This window comes from Drosophila novamexicana, unplaced genomic scaffold, assembly GCF_003285875.2.
Source record: "Drosophila novamexicana strain 15010-1031.04,08,12 unplaced genomic scaffold, DnovRS2.1 tig00000072-arrow-arrow-pilon, whole genome shotgun sequence".
NCBI lineage: Eukaryota > Metazoa > Arthropoda > Insecta > Diptera > Drosophilidae > Drosophila > Drosophila novamexicana.
In genome coordinates this window covers 1659323-1676449 of record NW_020824771.1, presented here as the reverse complement: position 1 = coordinate 1676449, position 17127 = coordinate 1659323, and the positions used below count along the sequence as shown (strand labels likewise).

At 40.0% G+C, this 17127-nt stretch overlaps 1 protein-coding gene and 1 long non-coding RNA gene across 2 annotated transcripts in view; one reads left to right on the top strand and one right to left on the bottom strand.

Annotated features, from left to right (window-relative positions):
* The window catches only part of LOC115771565 (protein naked cuticle), a 43049-nt gene that overhangs the window by 21591 nt on the left and 4331 nt on the right, over window positions 1–17127 (top strand). Inside the window, exons 2-3 of the mRNA XM_030717316.1 lie at window positions 14926–15104; window positions 15150–15431. Coding sequence (XP_030573176.1) covers window positions 14926–15104; window positions 15150–15431 — 461 coding nt within the window. The remainder of the gene's footprint in view (window positions 1–14925; window positions 15105–15149; window positions 15432–17127) is intronic.
* On the bottom strand, window positions 5727–8368 carry LOC115771567. Its single transcript, XR_004018964.1, has 3 exons — window positions 8227–8368; window positions 6232–6655; window positions 5727–6118 (listed from the first exon to the last, which is right to left on the bottom strand). It is a non-coding gene; the product is annotated as an uncharacterized LOC115771567 (long non-coding RNA).

Genomic DNA, 17127 nt, shown 5'->3' with positions numbered 1-17127 from the left:
AATGTGGATCAGATCTAACTCTAACACTGTCCAGATAAACATAGAAGATAATTTATCTGTTGGGAATGTATACTCTAGCAAATAGTTGTTATTCTATGATAGATTAATCTGTTTCTAGCCGCATAAAATATCTAATAATTTAATTAGGAAAAGTATAACTCATATAAGAGAATATCCTCGACCTTATATGGGGCATATATGTTCTTGGTCTATGCAAAATATTCTCTCAGCTTTCATTAAGAAATGTTCATGCGTTTCGGCAATGGCATAAACTGTCTCTGTCTGGTTCTTTTCAAGGTATCAGTGATCCGTTTGCCGAAAACAGGCCCGAGCTATTAACTAAGAAGGGGGCCTATATAAACTCAGTTCGTTGTCCTGCTAAACCTTATATGCATTCTTGAGGTTTACCTCTTAATGAGCCTTAGGGCAAAGCACACATGAGAGATGCGTATTTGCTTTAAGCACTTACCGATAGTTTTGAGAGTTTACCTTTTGCTTTGGCAACTTATGGATAATTCAATGCGAAGCATTTCAAGTATTTCTTTCGGCAATCAGCTGCTCAAAGCGGCTGCTCAGCGGAATGTTAACTATCTGGCAAAGTCTTGAGAAAACAATTTCAGTCGCCCGCCCAATTCCACCCACTCGGCCTTTAAGTGCTTCATGCTACAGCCAAGAAGTAAATGTTGCAACTGTGTTGAAGTTTTATAATGAGCCAATCGGCAGCTTTGGTAAATGGGTCAAGTTGTGGTTGGTTACAATATGGCGCTGGATGGTAGCCAATGGACGGACCGAGGATTCGGAATTGATTATTGCTCTGGGAATATTTGCATAGCACTTTGGTGCGTCATGCGGTCGACGTGTTTTCTAGCCTGTGTCAGGCAATTATCAGCAGAAAGAAAATCAATTACCAGACTGCACTCAACGTGGAGAGCTAAACGACTTCCGCCAAAGAACTTGTCGGCGCCTTTATTGCTAGGCCACAGAGAAAGAAAGAAAGAGAGGGGCAGAGCGAGAGAGAGAGAGGGGGTTAATTGTAAACGCTGTTTGAAAGACGAGCGACCCTTTGCCTAAAACGGAAATCATGTTGTGAACGCGACCAGCAAAAACAACAACAACAAATAACTCATAAATATCCATCCAGACGGCGCGGACTTGGGCTGGGGCAAGACAAAAATATAATGACAAATCAGAAAAGCAACACAAGAGGAGGCAGCTGGACAGCAATCAGAAGAAGCTGATGAAGAGGCTGTTCCCTTGCATTCCCTTGGCGGCGCTGCTGAGTCAGAAAATAATGGAAAACAATTTGGTCTCGGACAGCGGGAAATGGCAAAAGGAAAGCGTCGAGCCACGATGCCAGCGAGACGCAGTCGCATATAAAAGAAAAGCTACGAGCAATAACAATTGAATTTTCAAACGCCGCTTATTGTTTTTCCGGCATAGCAGAAGAAATTGGCTGCGCCTTGTTAAAATGCAATCAAATTGAAGCCGAAGCCCGCTGAAGTCCGCTGTAGACGGACCACAAATATTTTTTGTGGCCTGCCTCAAATGCGGGCCAAGAGCTAACTGGCAGTTGGAGTAGCCAGCCGAAGCGAGTTTAATTTTGAATCCATTGGAGGCCACAACAATTCCCAAAAAACAGCAGCCACAAAACAACAAAAGCAGCAAACAACAAAGCGACTTGCACAGAAATCAACTAAGAATGCAGCTGCTAAAATTGGGTCTGTGCGACGAAGAGATACTCTTTTGAATAGCTTTCAAGAACAAAAGATAGTATCTCTCTTGTTTCACCTATGTTCCATCCTTATGAGTGGAATTTTCGAAATCTCGCATTTGTAAAAGCGGATCGATATAATATAATATATAATATATATAATTTAATCGAAAAGGAGGCGAATCTTATCAAAAGTGCTTGCTTTAGGATGGGAAAACGCGTGGAAAACTGTTGTGAGACACTTTTGCATTTTTCAATCGATCGATTAATACCTTTTTTTTACTCTCACTTTCTCTCGCTCAGCCTCCCCTCTGATTCAACTTACGGTTTATTCTGTGACTGTGACTATAATTGAGCCTTTAACAAAGTACAGGGTATACGGGCTCACACATGTACAAAACACGATCTCTTCGTCGGCACTCGAGTGCAACGTGGCATGGAGCTGGCATTGGGCACGGCTGTGTGAGGCTTGGCTGCCTCTTGGCTACTGGTTTTGCCGACAAGCCACAAAAAAACTTTACTCGCCAAACAGTAGCCCCGTTGTCAGAGCCCCAAATCCCCATGCCCGCTCCAGTTCCCATTCCCGCGCCCGTTCCCATCGTGATCCACTGCCTGTACACATGTGTGTGTACAGCTTGTCGCATGTGTGCCCCGGGTCTGGCTCCAAAGTTTTGTACGTAAATCTCGGGGCTTTTTAAATACGTGCTACGTGCAGCGAGTGCGACTGGAGAACATGGGGAACGTGCTGCGTGTTGAGTATTTGTTAAAAAAAAAAATAAAAGGCAGAGAGAAAAACAAAATAAAATAAAAATTTTTGCCAAGAAGTTGCCGACGCGTCGTCGGTTGACTTTGTCATATGAAAAGTAAACAAACGGCAGGCAAAAGGCTACAAAATCAGCCCAGCAGTCAAGAGAGAGAAAGGGAGAGAGAGAGAGCGAAAAAGAGAGAGGGAGAGAGAAACAATTTGATGTGATATGCAGGGGCGTAGTTTGAGTTAGGTAAAGTTGGAATTGAGGCAAAATCTCTTGCTGTGTCTGAACAGAAAACATTAAGTATACGCCCCTTGAATCCACGTGAAGTTAGAGGGGCAGCAAATGTGCGTTATGTGTAACCCATTGCAACAAATAAATAATAACTATATGTTAAAATGTAAAACTAATTCCTCAGTGTAGTCTCTAGATAGACGAATTTAATTAAAAATTTAAATTTTCAACTATTTGATTTCTGTGCTTAAATACGATTGAAGTATTTATAAGAATATCGAATATCCTCTTCAACTGCTTAGCACTAAAATTTAAATATAAATGTAGTTTCTCATAGAAAAGTAATAATTCTATAAATTGAGATTTTTTACGAATCAAATTTACTCTGAAAGCGTTCAAGTGTTCGAGTGATTACTGTACATGCTTTTAGGCAAGTTTATGCTTACAATCTGTTACCTTCTATAGAATCTTAAATCCCTTGAATCCCGCTTTTTGCTACCGCCACTGCATTGCTGACTTTGTCATATAGTTTCTCAGACAAACTTCATATTAACTCCTTGTGAGAAGCCAGCACGTAACTTCTCAAGCTTCTACTTGACGCAACCCCAGCTCCTCTAGGCCACATCCATATATATGCCGGGCACAGTCGAAAAACAGTTAATTACAGGCAAGTAGCTTACGGAAAAATGGCGACAATGGAGCCGGAGCAATAAAACTATTTTATGGCCAAAGTTTTTGGCCCGCCGGTGCAGAAGTTTATTTAATAAAAGTTGCTGGCGAGAGTGCTTTAAGAAATCAAATATGTATAGATATAGGGAGGTGTAACAAATGTGGCAAATGCAATCAGCTTATGCAAATCTTGTTGATTTTAAAATAATGAAAGGGGCGTGTCCCCAGCCCCCAGCCATCGCATGAATAATAAACGTGCCAACCGATTGCAGTAAGCAACTGCTCCAACTGCTAATGTAATTGCAATTCGAGCCAAACATAAAAACACGCTCAAGACAAAGCCCAACACAAGCAAATGCGAAAGGATAATGCCAGGAGACTACGCATATTTTCATAAAATATTTAGCCAAATGGTCGCCAGGTTTTGTTTTCGGCTCACAGACATTCGGACGTTGACGCAGTTTGCGCAAAAACATTCGGCTCACTTTTGTAGCATTTGCTTGTGTGCTTGAGGTAATTGCGCAAACAAATCTCCGACTATGGAAGAAGACGCAAATTGGGGAAACTGCGAACACTCAAGTGTTGCTTGCAAAGTATTAACACAAATAACAACAATAAATCGAAAATTTATATGAATTAGAAATTGAATAAAAGTAAATTCATTTCTTGAGAAAATAACACACAAAGTAATTCTTAGCTTTGGAGCATGTTAAGTTAGAACTTTTTCGAATGGCTGCCAAATGTGTTAGACAGCTGAACATACTCTATTTGCAAGCAGGTCTAACTTACTATAATTTGTATTATATTACTTTTATAAGTCTAGGATATAGTAACAAAATTAACCTATTCAACCTAACTATTTTTAATCCCTCTTTTAAAGCAAAATTCATAGGATCAAGTAGCTAAAGTCTTCCTAATTGACATGTATCTTCTAGAATAGTATATGCAAATTAAGTATCTTTCATTTTAAAGCTTTCGCCAATGCTGTTATCTTTTTGAGAATAATTTTTATTTGTTAAGTGTTGGTAGGAGGCGACACAGGGTATTCCCTAGTCGATCACTATCGACTAGAGCATTCTTCATTTCATTTTATTAATGAGTTATTAATAGAATGTGTTTACAAAGAATTAAAATGTAATGCAAACACTTGTTTATATCAAACACACGCTTCCAAAACAAAGCATTCGCCGAATTGCGAATTGATTGAGCCAGACAGAGAGCGAGAGAGAGGGAGAGATAGCTAGATAGAGAGAGAGAGAGGCAGAGTGTGGGATAGCCAGCATGCACTTGAGCTGCATTTCAGCTGACAGCAAACAACAACAACAACTTAGACAACAACAACAACGACAACAGCGAGGGAAAACAAGAAAACTGAATGAACTGTCTGCGTGGGCAATTCAGTTGTTGTTTGTTGTTGTCGTTTGTTGTTGTTGTTGTTGTTGCCTCTCTCTTTGGCAAATGAATGAGCAATTTATGCGTGTGACGCATTTCTGCTCTCAAAGTCAAAGCCGAAAAGTAAAAACAAAAACAAATTATAAATCTTCAAAGCATTCTTGGCCAAAACAGTTTGGTTGTTTTGGTTTTCTTTTTTATTTTGGCAACAATAGGAAGACAGCTAACTTAAAGAGGAAGCTGCACGCTCGGATAAAGTGTGCGGGCCGGGGTGAAGGACGGGCGGGTGGGCCTTAGCCAAGTAGTTGGCAGATAAAAGCCGCTATAAAAACTGTCAAATAAACATCAAAGCGGATGCGCAACGCTTGACATGCTAAAATATGCTTTATAGTCATGCGTAGCTGTGTGGGTAATCTCTGTGTATGTGTGTCTGTGTGTGTGCGGGAGGGGTGGGGGCATGTTAATGGTCGTCGGGTGACAGTCGTCGGGAGGTGCCTACAGAAGTGGGGCGGCGGGGTCGACAGTAATGTGCCATGTTTATATGTGGGGCGTTGCCAATGCTAAAGTAATAGCACATGCCATAACATAACACAAAACATTGATGGCTGCGAATGATAAAGAGACTGAGTTGGCCCAGTCCCCGCAGCACTCGAGCCAGAGGCGTAGCGCAACAGGGGTGGGGGCAGCCACACAGTGTGGGCAGGATGTAAGTTAATTAAAGTCAAGCATTTTACATGCAGACGCTATCAATTTCGAAAAAATATAAAATTAAATCAAAAATATATAAAAATCATCAAGTAGCAATTAATATATGGAAATAGAAAGGGCAGAAAGGAATATGCCCCATAAAAGCCTATTGAAATAATATCTAATTATAAGTACATATATATATATAGCGCCTGGGCTAATAAAATGTATATAATGTATTCTTAAGGTGCCTAGCTTAATGCTTTTACACATGCACATATTTTTGCTGCTCTGCTGCTACGAAATGCTTGTCACATCGTGTCAAAATGAATTTCAATTTCACACTTCCACTTGACAAAACAAAACCCACCGACGCCCCATCAATCCCTCTGGCAACGCGCCGCTGGCCGCGACATTTGCTCTAGGGTCTGACGGGAGGGCGTGATGGCGCGCCCACGCGGCTGTGCGTCTCCCAGTTGCCGCCCAGCAGCCAACTCCTCCGCCTCCTCGAGGAGCTCCTACTCCTCCCGCACTTGGCAGCTCCTTTGGCACATTAGAAAACGTGACAAAAATTTCATATTGATGTCTTATTTTTTTTTTTTTTTTGTTTTTATTCCTTTTTTTGTGCTTTTTTGATGATGCTGCTAAAGGCAATACATAAAATTTTCACACACAGCTACAAAAAGAAAAAAAATGAAGAGAAAGAGAAAAAATGTGTGAATTAGGCGCAAAAGTTGAAAGCAGCGAATAATTCTGTTGTAGATACTCGTATATTTTATTATAGCGTACCGAATGCTTTTGAAGTGTCGGCAAGAATGCGTGGGCAGGGCACCTACACACACAAACACACACACGCACACACACAGACAGGCATATAAGAGGGTCTGTGGGTGGGTATTCACATAAAGTATATGTATATGGATCGCAAAAACAATTTTGGAGTGCATATGTCACAGCGACAGCTCCCGACGTCTGCGGAATGCAGCAAACGACACGCTTCAAGCTCATAATTTGTAGGGTCTTCTTTTTTTTTTATGGCGAGACTGGGCAGATATTTCTTACTCTCCGAGTGCCTCACCTTCTAGCTTGTGTGCGATGCGAGCGCATTGTGCGTTACATTTTTTACACTTCCTTTCTGAACTGAATTATTCATACAAATTTGTATCTTTTATCGCTGGGCGGCAGCTATGCCATTGCAGGTGGCCATAAAGAGCTGCGGAAAGATGCGAGCATATTTGTAATAATAGCAGAGCATAAAATTCGAGATATTTTGTCGCGCGCTGCTGGCTCAAATTTCAGTTGCGGCTTTGGCTTAACTCTCTGCGTCTCCCTCACTCTATCTCACTCTCCCTCTCTCTCTCTCGCTGTTTAGGCAGCCACTTTTTACATGGCCATAAAAGGGCCAACAGACAACAACAATAAAAACAGCACAATAATTTACGTAAATGCCTAGGCATATACGTTTAACTATATGAATATATATGTATGCATACTTGTATGTATATGAAAATTTATGATATGTACTCGTATATGGATCTATTTCGAGGTTCATGCGACAGGTTGTCATTGTAGGCGCCCATATGAAGACTGGTGCCGTTAAAGAAAGTGCTGATTAACATTTAGAAAATATGAAAAGCCACATTTGAAACGTGCCATTAATTAATTTAGGTTAGTTCGGTAAGACTTTGAAAAGAAATGCATGGACAATCGCATATATATATCCATGTTTTAGTCCAAGTCTGAGAGCAAACGGTTCAGTAAATATATGAACTTCTTAAAAGAGAGCTGTTAATAAAGTTTGAAAAAGTGAAGAAGAATATATACATATATATAAATCTAAATTCCATAAAAATAAAAACAATATATGCTTACATAATTTAGATTCGGTTTCGGCCAACAAAGATATTTCAAGTATTTAATATTAATTACCGGAAGTCTGTCTGTAATGGATTAATTTGTACGAAATGTGCTTCCGTCTCTTTGTTTAAGCTACCCTCGCAAGCATCTTTCCGCAGACTTAGACAAACAATATGCTTACATTCATTTCTACATATCTTATCAAGTCTCTTGGCTGTCTCTGTCGCCGTTGTCTGTCTAAGTTGTTGTTGCTGGAAATTGTTACTGATATAAAGTACATGCATATTTACACAATTCGTCGCAGCTTCTACGCTTTAGCAATCAAATTACAAAAGCAGCAACAACAGCGCAAAAACTGGAACATTGTTTGATTGACATTTGATTGACAAAATGCCTGACGAACTGATAAAATGCCAAGCGCAAACGGCCAAATGGCGCCAAGCAAAATTAAAAAACAGCAAATAACAACAAAAATTTGCCTACGATAGAAAATTAACGCCTTTAATTTAATGACTGACAGCAGCAGCAACTGCCCCCAACAACAACATCTGCCCATTGGCTTTAATACGGCGCGCCGAAAGCCAACCACAACAACAATTATAACAACAACAACAACAACAACAACAATTACAACAACCTTCACTCATTATGCCGCTCATTCATTTTTATTGTTGTTGTTGCTCTTGTGGCAAGTTTAAGCGCGCTGTTTGTAATTAATTTCCGTTTGTGTGTAGCCGCAACAAACTTTGGCGCAAAACTTAAATAAACCGCAGCAGGAGAGGCCCCAAAAGCCGCCTTCCAACCAGCCCAGCCCAGCCAGCACAAGCACACACAATACTCAAATACACACACTCGCATACAAAATGCAATGATACAGCAAGAATAAAAGAAAATCTCATCGATATATTGAAACGTGCATACACTTACAAAAAGAATGTGAAAGTCGCTTCCTTTAAATTTGCATACGATTCTTAAATATGTAGGATGGCCGAAAAACTCACCAAGAAATGTTATTAGATGCTAATTAGAGACTAATTTGTAAACGTAAAAAAATTAAATAAACTAACTCACAAAGTTTCTATGATATTAAAATCAAGGAATAATATTCAATACAGAAGTTGAATTTTTTATGTTCTCGAACAATTCAACAAATATGTAAAAAGGAAAAAACAAGAATACAAATCAAATTAGATAAATGCAGTAAAAAGTGGGTAAAGTTGAGAAAAAATACATAAATGAAATTTATAGAGTTCCTGAAAAGATTGGCGAGAGTTACAGGACTTAAAGAATTGTATTGTTTTAATTGAAAGAAATAAAAATTAATAAATATCCTGTGAAAATATTCGCCAACAAGTTTCAGAAAATCCAATATTTGAGCAGAACCTAGTTCTTACCAGTGAAAAGGCATTCAAAATTTTAAGCTTATTTACATACTATGAGTATAATTGACCTATCCTGCTTTTAAATATTAAACAATTTGCCAAGCAATTATCTTGGCTAATTGGTATAAAACTGGTTAAGAGGAAAGTTACAATGCAATTTCTTTCAGAAGCTCGTAATTAGTTCAAGTGAGTTTTGGCTAATTGCAAGTCCAATGTTAAAATTTAGCGACCTTTGTAAGTTGTGTTGTAAAACAACAGATACACACACACATGCACACATTTGTATATATGTATGTGCATATGTATCTATAGGTAGTTTGTACAGTTTATATGGCCAGCAAACCCGTTTCGGAACACGTTGTGCGGCAAGATGAAGGCCTCCATAAGCGACACGCGCTGAGCCCAAACAGAGCTCAGCTCTTGGCTTGTAGAAGAGTGCCGAGAGAGGGGGGAGAGGGGGAGGAAGAGTGGAGGAGATTGTTGGCTAGGGATTGTATACTATATCATATAAAAGGCACGCTCGATCTGGCCGGCGACGACGACGACGACGTTGTTGATGTCGGCATTTGTTTCACTTGATTTGTAACATTAACATTAAAGCAAAGTTTTCAAAATGCCGACAGACGACGTCGGCGACGACGACGCGGCGTCGCTTTCAATCTTGGCTAAAATGCAACCGACCCCCAACCACAACAGCAACAACAACAACTGCAAATCGCTCACATATTTAATGGTACCCTTGGGGGAACGCCAACATCGGCGCACGGATGACGTCGCCGTGAACTTCATGCGCTGATAAGAACTGAGACGCCAGCGATGAGGAGGCGACTGCGACAGCGACAGCGACTGCGATGTCGACTTCATCGTGTAACTGTTTTCCCATCGATTATCGGCGTTTAATTAAACCTGCCCCATTCCACGGCGCAGCGATAGTTGCTACTGGTATTTAGCAAGCGTTTCCGATAGCGCAGCGTAACAAAAACAACAGACAGAGAGGGAGACAGGGGGAGGGGGGGGGGGCATAAAAATATGGTAACAAAAAATTGAGGCAGATTTCTTTGGCTGATAGTGAACTATTTTTTGTGCGCCTTTTGATTTTTGCCGGCCTTTGCGCCGTCACCAGCCACGATAAGTGCCTTGCCAAATTGTGGTTGTAAATTATCAAGAGCCCCAAAGAAAAAAACAAAACACCAAAAAAACGACCAAAACGAAAACGAAAAAATAATAATAAAGGCAACACTTGATTCGAGTTTATTGTGTGCCGGCTAAAGCAACAAAAAAAGCCTAAAAGGGGCTAAAAGCGCTATCAAAGTCTATAGGTTGTTAGCCATTAAGTGATCGGACAGTGATCGGCCAGTGATCAGCAAAAGAACAGGCCGCAATCACAATAGAATGCAATTAAAACATTGCATTAGTCATTCAACGGCAATTGACTGATCTGTGCAGCAAGTCATATTTATTTTATTGATCTACTTTTACTTAAAGCATTCGTTTTTAAAAAGCTATCTTTTGCTCACAATTAGCGAGCTGCAGTGTTGGGTAACGCCCAGTAAAAACTTCATCAAGCTAGATAGATCAAGATTTACCAAAGCTTTCGCCAATAAGTCATACTTATGTTATTAGCTCGAACACACTTAAAGCTTTTGTATGCTATACAACTTGCTGTGAGTTGCAGTATTGGTTAACAAACAAAAAAAACTTCAATAAAAGTTCGACAAAGAGCAAAAGAAAATAATAAATAGTAAACAAAGCTTTGGGCAATAATTCATACTTATTTAACTAACAACAAACTCACTTAAAACTTATGCATGCTTTACAGTTGAATAGTAAGTTACTGTTACAAATGGTGGCCAGTTCCAGTGTTGGGTAACAAACATACTAAACTTCACTAAACTTCTAAATAGTTGTCAATACATCATACTTATTTCATTCTCTCAAACTCACTTAAAGGCGTTTCAGTGTTGGGTAACTAACATAAAAGGTTGTTAGTAGTTTAATTTTCAAAATAAATCAATTATTGTTAATAAACTTAGTGTGCAGCTTTCAACACTAATTAAAATGTATTTCATACTTGCTTTGCTTGAAGTGTTTGAAGTGTTGGCTAACAAATGTGCGTTAAATAGTGTTAAAAAATTAAAACGTAAACAGTGTTGCGTTGGCAAGGTTGATTAATGTTTTTTGTTGGCTATTTTTTTTCGTGACTTCTTGAACCATTCAATATTTACATCACTTTTATCGGCATTTGAGAGTTTTACATGGTACTTAAACTATAGTATCATATTTCCCAGGCATTTATGTTTAGCGTTTGATTAGTTTATGCCGTTTTTAATATACATTTTAATTAACTCGATTTAGTAGCCATATAAATAAGTCTTAAATATTTATAAACGAGAGGATTGCAACGCTTGAATGTAATGCCACCTGTTCTCCATACGACTTCATATTGGATTTCATGTTAGTTTTTTGTTTTATTACAGCGATTTATAATATTTAAGTTTGAGCATTTAACAAATTATGCGCATTTTTGATTTGCACTATAAAAGCCAAAGGCAAACGCCCAAAACCCACTCACACATGCCAATTAATTATGCAAATCCTCTGACCACATTGAAAACTAATCTACAGCATCTGGATTGTTTTTTTTTTTCTCTTTTCTTTTTTTTCTTTGTTTTTCACTCTCGATAAGAAAATATGTTAATGAGAATTTATGAGCACACAGTGCCTAAACGTACCCAAAAATGCTTTGCAGTTTCACTTCTCTCCCCCTCCCCGCCTCTCTTTCTCTGTGTGGTGTGCCTTTAATTGAGTCGAGCGCTGAGGCACATTACTCATACGCCACGTACGCCGCAAACAACTTTTTGATAGATAAGCCTCGAGCCGTGACGTTCATTTATCATACGAAATTCATGAGGCTGCTGCGTCAAATTTCAACATAGACCTCGCTGACCTCTCAGGTACGCCTGTCCAAAACTTCACATAGATATATATACCCCACGGTCTATTAGGCAATGTGCGTGTTGTGGTCATCTAATGGACTCGATTCGAGCGTCCAGAGTGCTCCCAGGTCCGTTTCGGCTGTTCATTTTCATTTGCTGGCTTTTCAGCATTTGCTTAATGTATAAATTCAATTCAATGATAGATATATCAGATATGCATGGGCTTTATGGTTCACTTTGTTTTACATTAGGAAAATGTAAAAGAAACCCATGCTAAGGCTCTTCTTTGATACGTAAACCAAGAGCTCGTAAGTCTTGAAAGAATATGTGAATACCAACTTCAGAAAACCTCATTTGCTGGCAGATGAAGGTCCAAGTTAATTGTCTTCTTAAGTCGATACTTGAAAAATTGTATTTGTAGTTTATATAGAGTATTTGAAATTTCTCATGCCGCCTGTTGCCGTTCCAATTGATTTTGCGCCTGTAAGTACATACGATATGTATCTTTCAGAGTGGCTTAGGCCAAAGTTAATTTGCAAGGCGGCATGTTTCATATCAGACGCCGAAATGCTTTCAAGATGACTCAACAACAACATGTTTCTTGTGCTAGTTGTTGTTGTTGTTGTTGTTGTTGTTGTTGTTGTTGTTAGACGTTGGTCGAACCACTTGAGAGAAAAACATGTTCTTTTTGGTTTATCTTGGCGCCACGATCGTCGGCACCGGGCGCGGTATTTGCTCAAAAAACACAAAAGGCGATAATTAAACGCAAAACAAAGCTGGCCGAGAACAGACACTGAGAGACCCAAAGGCAGAAACGGAGGCCGAACGCGAAGACGAAGGCGAAGACTCGCACGGCAAGCACATCAAGTGGTCGGCCTTTAATTAGAAAAGGTGTAGAGCCCAACAAAAGCACACACACACACACACATCGAGACACACACTCACACACAGCTCGAGCCAAAGTTGCCTTTTTTGGGCGCGCAAAGTGCATAAAAAATGACGACAGCTAATGAATGTCGGACGGAATCTGAATCCGACTCCGATGTTGGCTTGGCGACTCCGTGAAGCCGCGGCTCTGCTGCCAGCTGCTCGCCAGCAATTTATTAGACAGATGATGTGCCAACAAGGCAAAGTTTTCAAAAAACGAAAAAAAAAATAATAATAATAAAAACGAAAAAAGATATAAACTAAAGATAAACTTCATAATTGTGTCTGTGTGGCCAAGAAAAACAAAAGTTGTTCTTGTTGTTGCAGTTGCTGTGGCTGTGGCTCTAGCCGTATCTCGCATGTAAGTGTTAATGAAGTTAAGTGTTTCTGACGCGAACGACTAACAGCAACAAAAAACAACAAAAACAACAATTAATGAGAAGTCGCATACCAGACAAAAATAAAACAACAACAACAACAACAACTACGACGAGGGCGAAACGCACAAAAATGTTCGGGCCACATGATTAAGATCAACAATAGCACAAAAAAATAATACGAAAAAAAAACTGAAATAAAACCACAGAGCAGAGCACAGCGCATAGGCCAAAGACCAGCGAGTATCTTGCGGATAGCTCAAGGCAAACTAACTACAAGTTGCTGTCGGCTGCCAAGTGAAACTTAAGTCCAAGTTAATTGAAAGCTGACAGATTTCCTCGAAAAAGGCAGTATCTGACAGACTGAAAGGGCACTTGATTAAATGTGAATTTTAAATGGCCAACACTTCATGAATAATTGTTATAAACTATCTGAAAGATACTGCAAAAGTAATACAAAATAATGTTATCTCTTGCCTTTGTATTTAGGCAGAGTATTTTATCATTGGTTATTGGGAAAAGGTTTTTGATAATTGTCGTTTAAGGATTAATTTGATATGTAGATCAGATACACGTCCTACATGAGAACTTATTGGTCTATGGATAAAGCTTTGTCTTAACAAAGTAGAAGCTTCTGCTTGAAGTCTTATTTAGTAGCCAGAGTTTGCCAAAGCTCGTAATCGTATCTTGGCTCTTCACATTTACATATTTTCAATTTATTATAAATTGATTTTAATTCATTCACATATATTTTTGTTTTTTAAAGCTAGATTTTTACTTTGCATATTTAGAGTAGATTTTCTTTATTTAATAAACGCGGCCTAAGGATCGTTTCTTGGTTGATAAAAGATTGGAATGCGTGTTTCTATTAAAGAACGTCTTGTAGCTTAGCTAAGAACCAAAGTGCATTTCATATTTAGAGCCAGATAGCCCAGAATTCCATATTTTACACATAAATAAAATCAGGTCAGCAGGTGATTCGGCAAACAATGCAATCCACTTTTCGAGTCGAGCTCCCTGCACCAACAATAGTTTGCCGAGCAACAACTCATTTTCTCCGGCACTTTGGCTAATTGTCTTCAATTGTCGTCGACTCTCGGCTGGGAAATAACAAAGCATCTAGCTGGGACTCGTCTGCATAATGCTTATGCAATTAAAAATCGTGTCCTGCCGCAGAGCCCGCACTCCAAAGAGTGTAATGAGAAAATGGGTCAGCTTTGCGGGCGCGCGGCGAGAACTGGCAATTTGTGTTCCATTTAATTAATTAAAAGGGGTAGAAGTGAGGCAGGGCAGAGGTAAAACTAAAGCAGAACCCAAGCGTAGACTGCGAAGAGCAGGATAAGCGCGGCTCAGGTTTTTCTGCTGCGGCTTACGCGGCGTATGAGTAATGAAATGGCCAACACTTTTGACTGGCCCGAGACCCGGCACTTTTGTGGGCCGCGTCTTTCTGGATATTGCTTTAGACCTTTCAATAGAAAACCAAATACTTTTCGGACGACTGGCGACGACGGCGGCGACTTTTACTGAGCTGACGACATCATTAATTAGGAATTCTCTCGGCGCAGTCGCCTTTCAAGTGTTTGTCTGGCTGCTGCGCCTGGTCGCCATCGCTTTGTGTTGGCGTTGAGGCATAAAAGTTTCTTAGTTGTTATTTTTATTTTTTAATGCGTTTTTGTGCAAATTGCAAATAAATTGCTAGCAGCCGCCGCCACAGTGGCAGCCGCAGCCGCAGACAAAGTCAAAGGCAAAATGTGCCGCCAAAAGAAAAATGCCCAACTGCCAAGCAGGCAGGGGCTACAGGACGGGGGCACAGCTTAGATATACAGTCAAGAGAGTGAGTGAGGGGAAAGGGGGGGGGGGGGTTGGGGTTGGACTTTAGATAAGCAACAACAATGTGCAACTGTTGGATGCGACGTCAATTTCATGCCACTTTGCATTTTAATTAAAATGTATCTATATCGGGTTCTCAACGTCTCTCTTCCCTTCTATGCTTCTCGCCCACAGTTCAGGAATGCACCACAGACTCAGAGGAGCTGATGTATCATCAGGTGCGCGCCTCATCCTCGTGCAGTGCGCCGCCAGATTTGTTGCTGGTCAGCGAACGTGACAATAATATACAACTGAGAACGCCTGTGGTTAATATAATCACAACGCCGCCCGGCAATGCATCTGGCGCGGCCGCAGCCAAACAGCAGCCGCACCAGCAACAGCATCTGCCACTCCAGCAGCAGCAGCAGCAGCAGCATCATCATCATCATCATGTGACCCGACATCAGCAGCAGCAGCAGCAGCAGCTGCAGCAGGACATGAGCAGCAGCGGCAGCCACAGCAAACACTTGCGCATCAGCAGCAGCTCCAATGGCAAGCATGGCAAATATGTAAATATGCCACAGCAGCCCGAGGAGGATGTGGTAGATGCGGCAGCGGCCATGCCTACGCCACATGCAACGCATCCGCAATATTCGCGACATTTGCATCACCACAGCAAGGAAGAGCGCATCCGTCTGGAGGTGAGTTCAAAGGTTGCCTGATTGAATCCAATTGTGTTTAAATGTTGAGCTTTTAAATATATGTATGTAAGGCAGGATATATTAGAAATCAAACGCCAATTTAATTCGCTTATACAAAATTATATTTAATATAAAGTGCTAGTCAACCGAAGAGAAAATGTCCGGAGAATATTGAACAGAATTTTGGCTTAAAGACGCAGCTAGCACATACGTGTTTTGTTAACTTGTACTAGAACCAGGCAAAACACTTTAACAAGATATTGAACAAGCTTTTGATATTAATTTGAATATTATTAAAAATGAGTTAATTAGTTTCTTGTAGACATTGAGTTTCTCATAAAATAAATTGATTCATGTTTGTTTACAAAACTCACGTCCAATAAAACAATCAATTTTATGAGATACATATAACTTTGAAGCTAAAATTGGTTCCAATTACAAATGTTAATTATTAAATATAGAGTTTATTTGTCTATAATATATGCGTACATTTTACAGCATTTGCAGCTTGTTGGTTCTGCAATCGAATTTCTGATTTGTTAAACAAATTGCTTAGTTTTTTTTTTTTTGCCAGGCTCTATATTATTTAAATTATGTTTGGTTTTTCATTTTCAATTGACCCCCAACCAGGTGCAAATGCGGTTTGTGTGCTTGAATTGCGCTTCAGTTCTTTTGCTGCTGCTGGTCAAGTTTAATCAACTGGATGTTGTTGTTGTACTCGTTCTTGTTGTTGGTTTGTTTGTTGTTGCTGCTGTTGCCATATTTCATGACCCACTGGGCAGCAGCGCATAAACTCAACTTTTAAATGTGCTTTTAATTAAAATTTCAATGGTTTGCGAAACAAAAACCGACAACAACAACAGCAAAGGCAGCTAAACATTTGCTTTGGGTGAGAATGTTTAATTAACACAATGTAGCCGGCAATTTTCAATTACCACCCACTGTAAGAGACATTCGCCTGTCTGCAGCCCAAAAAAATATCAAAACATTAAAATTCAATAAAACCCATTAAAAGCGCAGAAAATACAACAACAAACCAACAAAAAAGAAAACAAAAACACAGCAAGAAAACTCGCTGCGAAAGCACTTAAAGGCAATTAAAAATCTTCAAGCCAAGTAGCTAGAAATTATATTTATTTCTCGCTCTCGCACGAGCACGACTCCCGCTCTGTTTCAAGTGGATGGGGAGGGGGTCGGGGGCAGCGCGGAAGTGTGGCTGGTTGTCGCTGCCGGCACTTTATCAATGGCCAAAAGTGTGAGGGGGAGGGAGGGCGGCGCTGCTCTGCTCTGTTTCATTTCATTGTTTTTTCTTATTATGTTGCAGTTTCTGGCGCAGCGTGCGAGAAATTAAATATTTAGTCAAATTATGGCCACAATTTTCGAATCTGCTTGCAGACATTATTGTTTTTGTTGCTGTTACTGTTACTTTGTAATTGCTCCGCTTGTGTTTGCGGCTGTGCCTCACACACACACCCACTCGTGCTGAGAGTTCCCCACTGGGTTAGCAAAAAGTGCTGCATACTTTTCGGCGCGCGCTCTAAATTGCTTGTTAGTTGTTCGTGTTTCTACGCGGCGCTGTGTGCTTAAATGCTACAGTAGGTTTTTTATTTCTTTTATTTTCATTTTTGCACTTTAAACAAAGTTAAGTATTCCACTCTATTTGCATTTTTAGCACTCGCTCAGCTTGCAATATTTG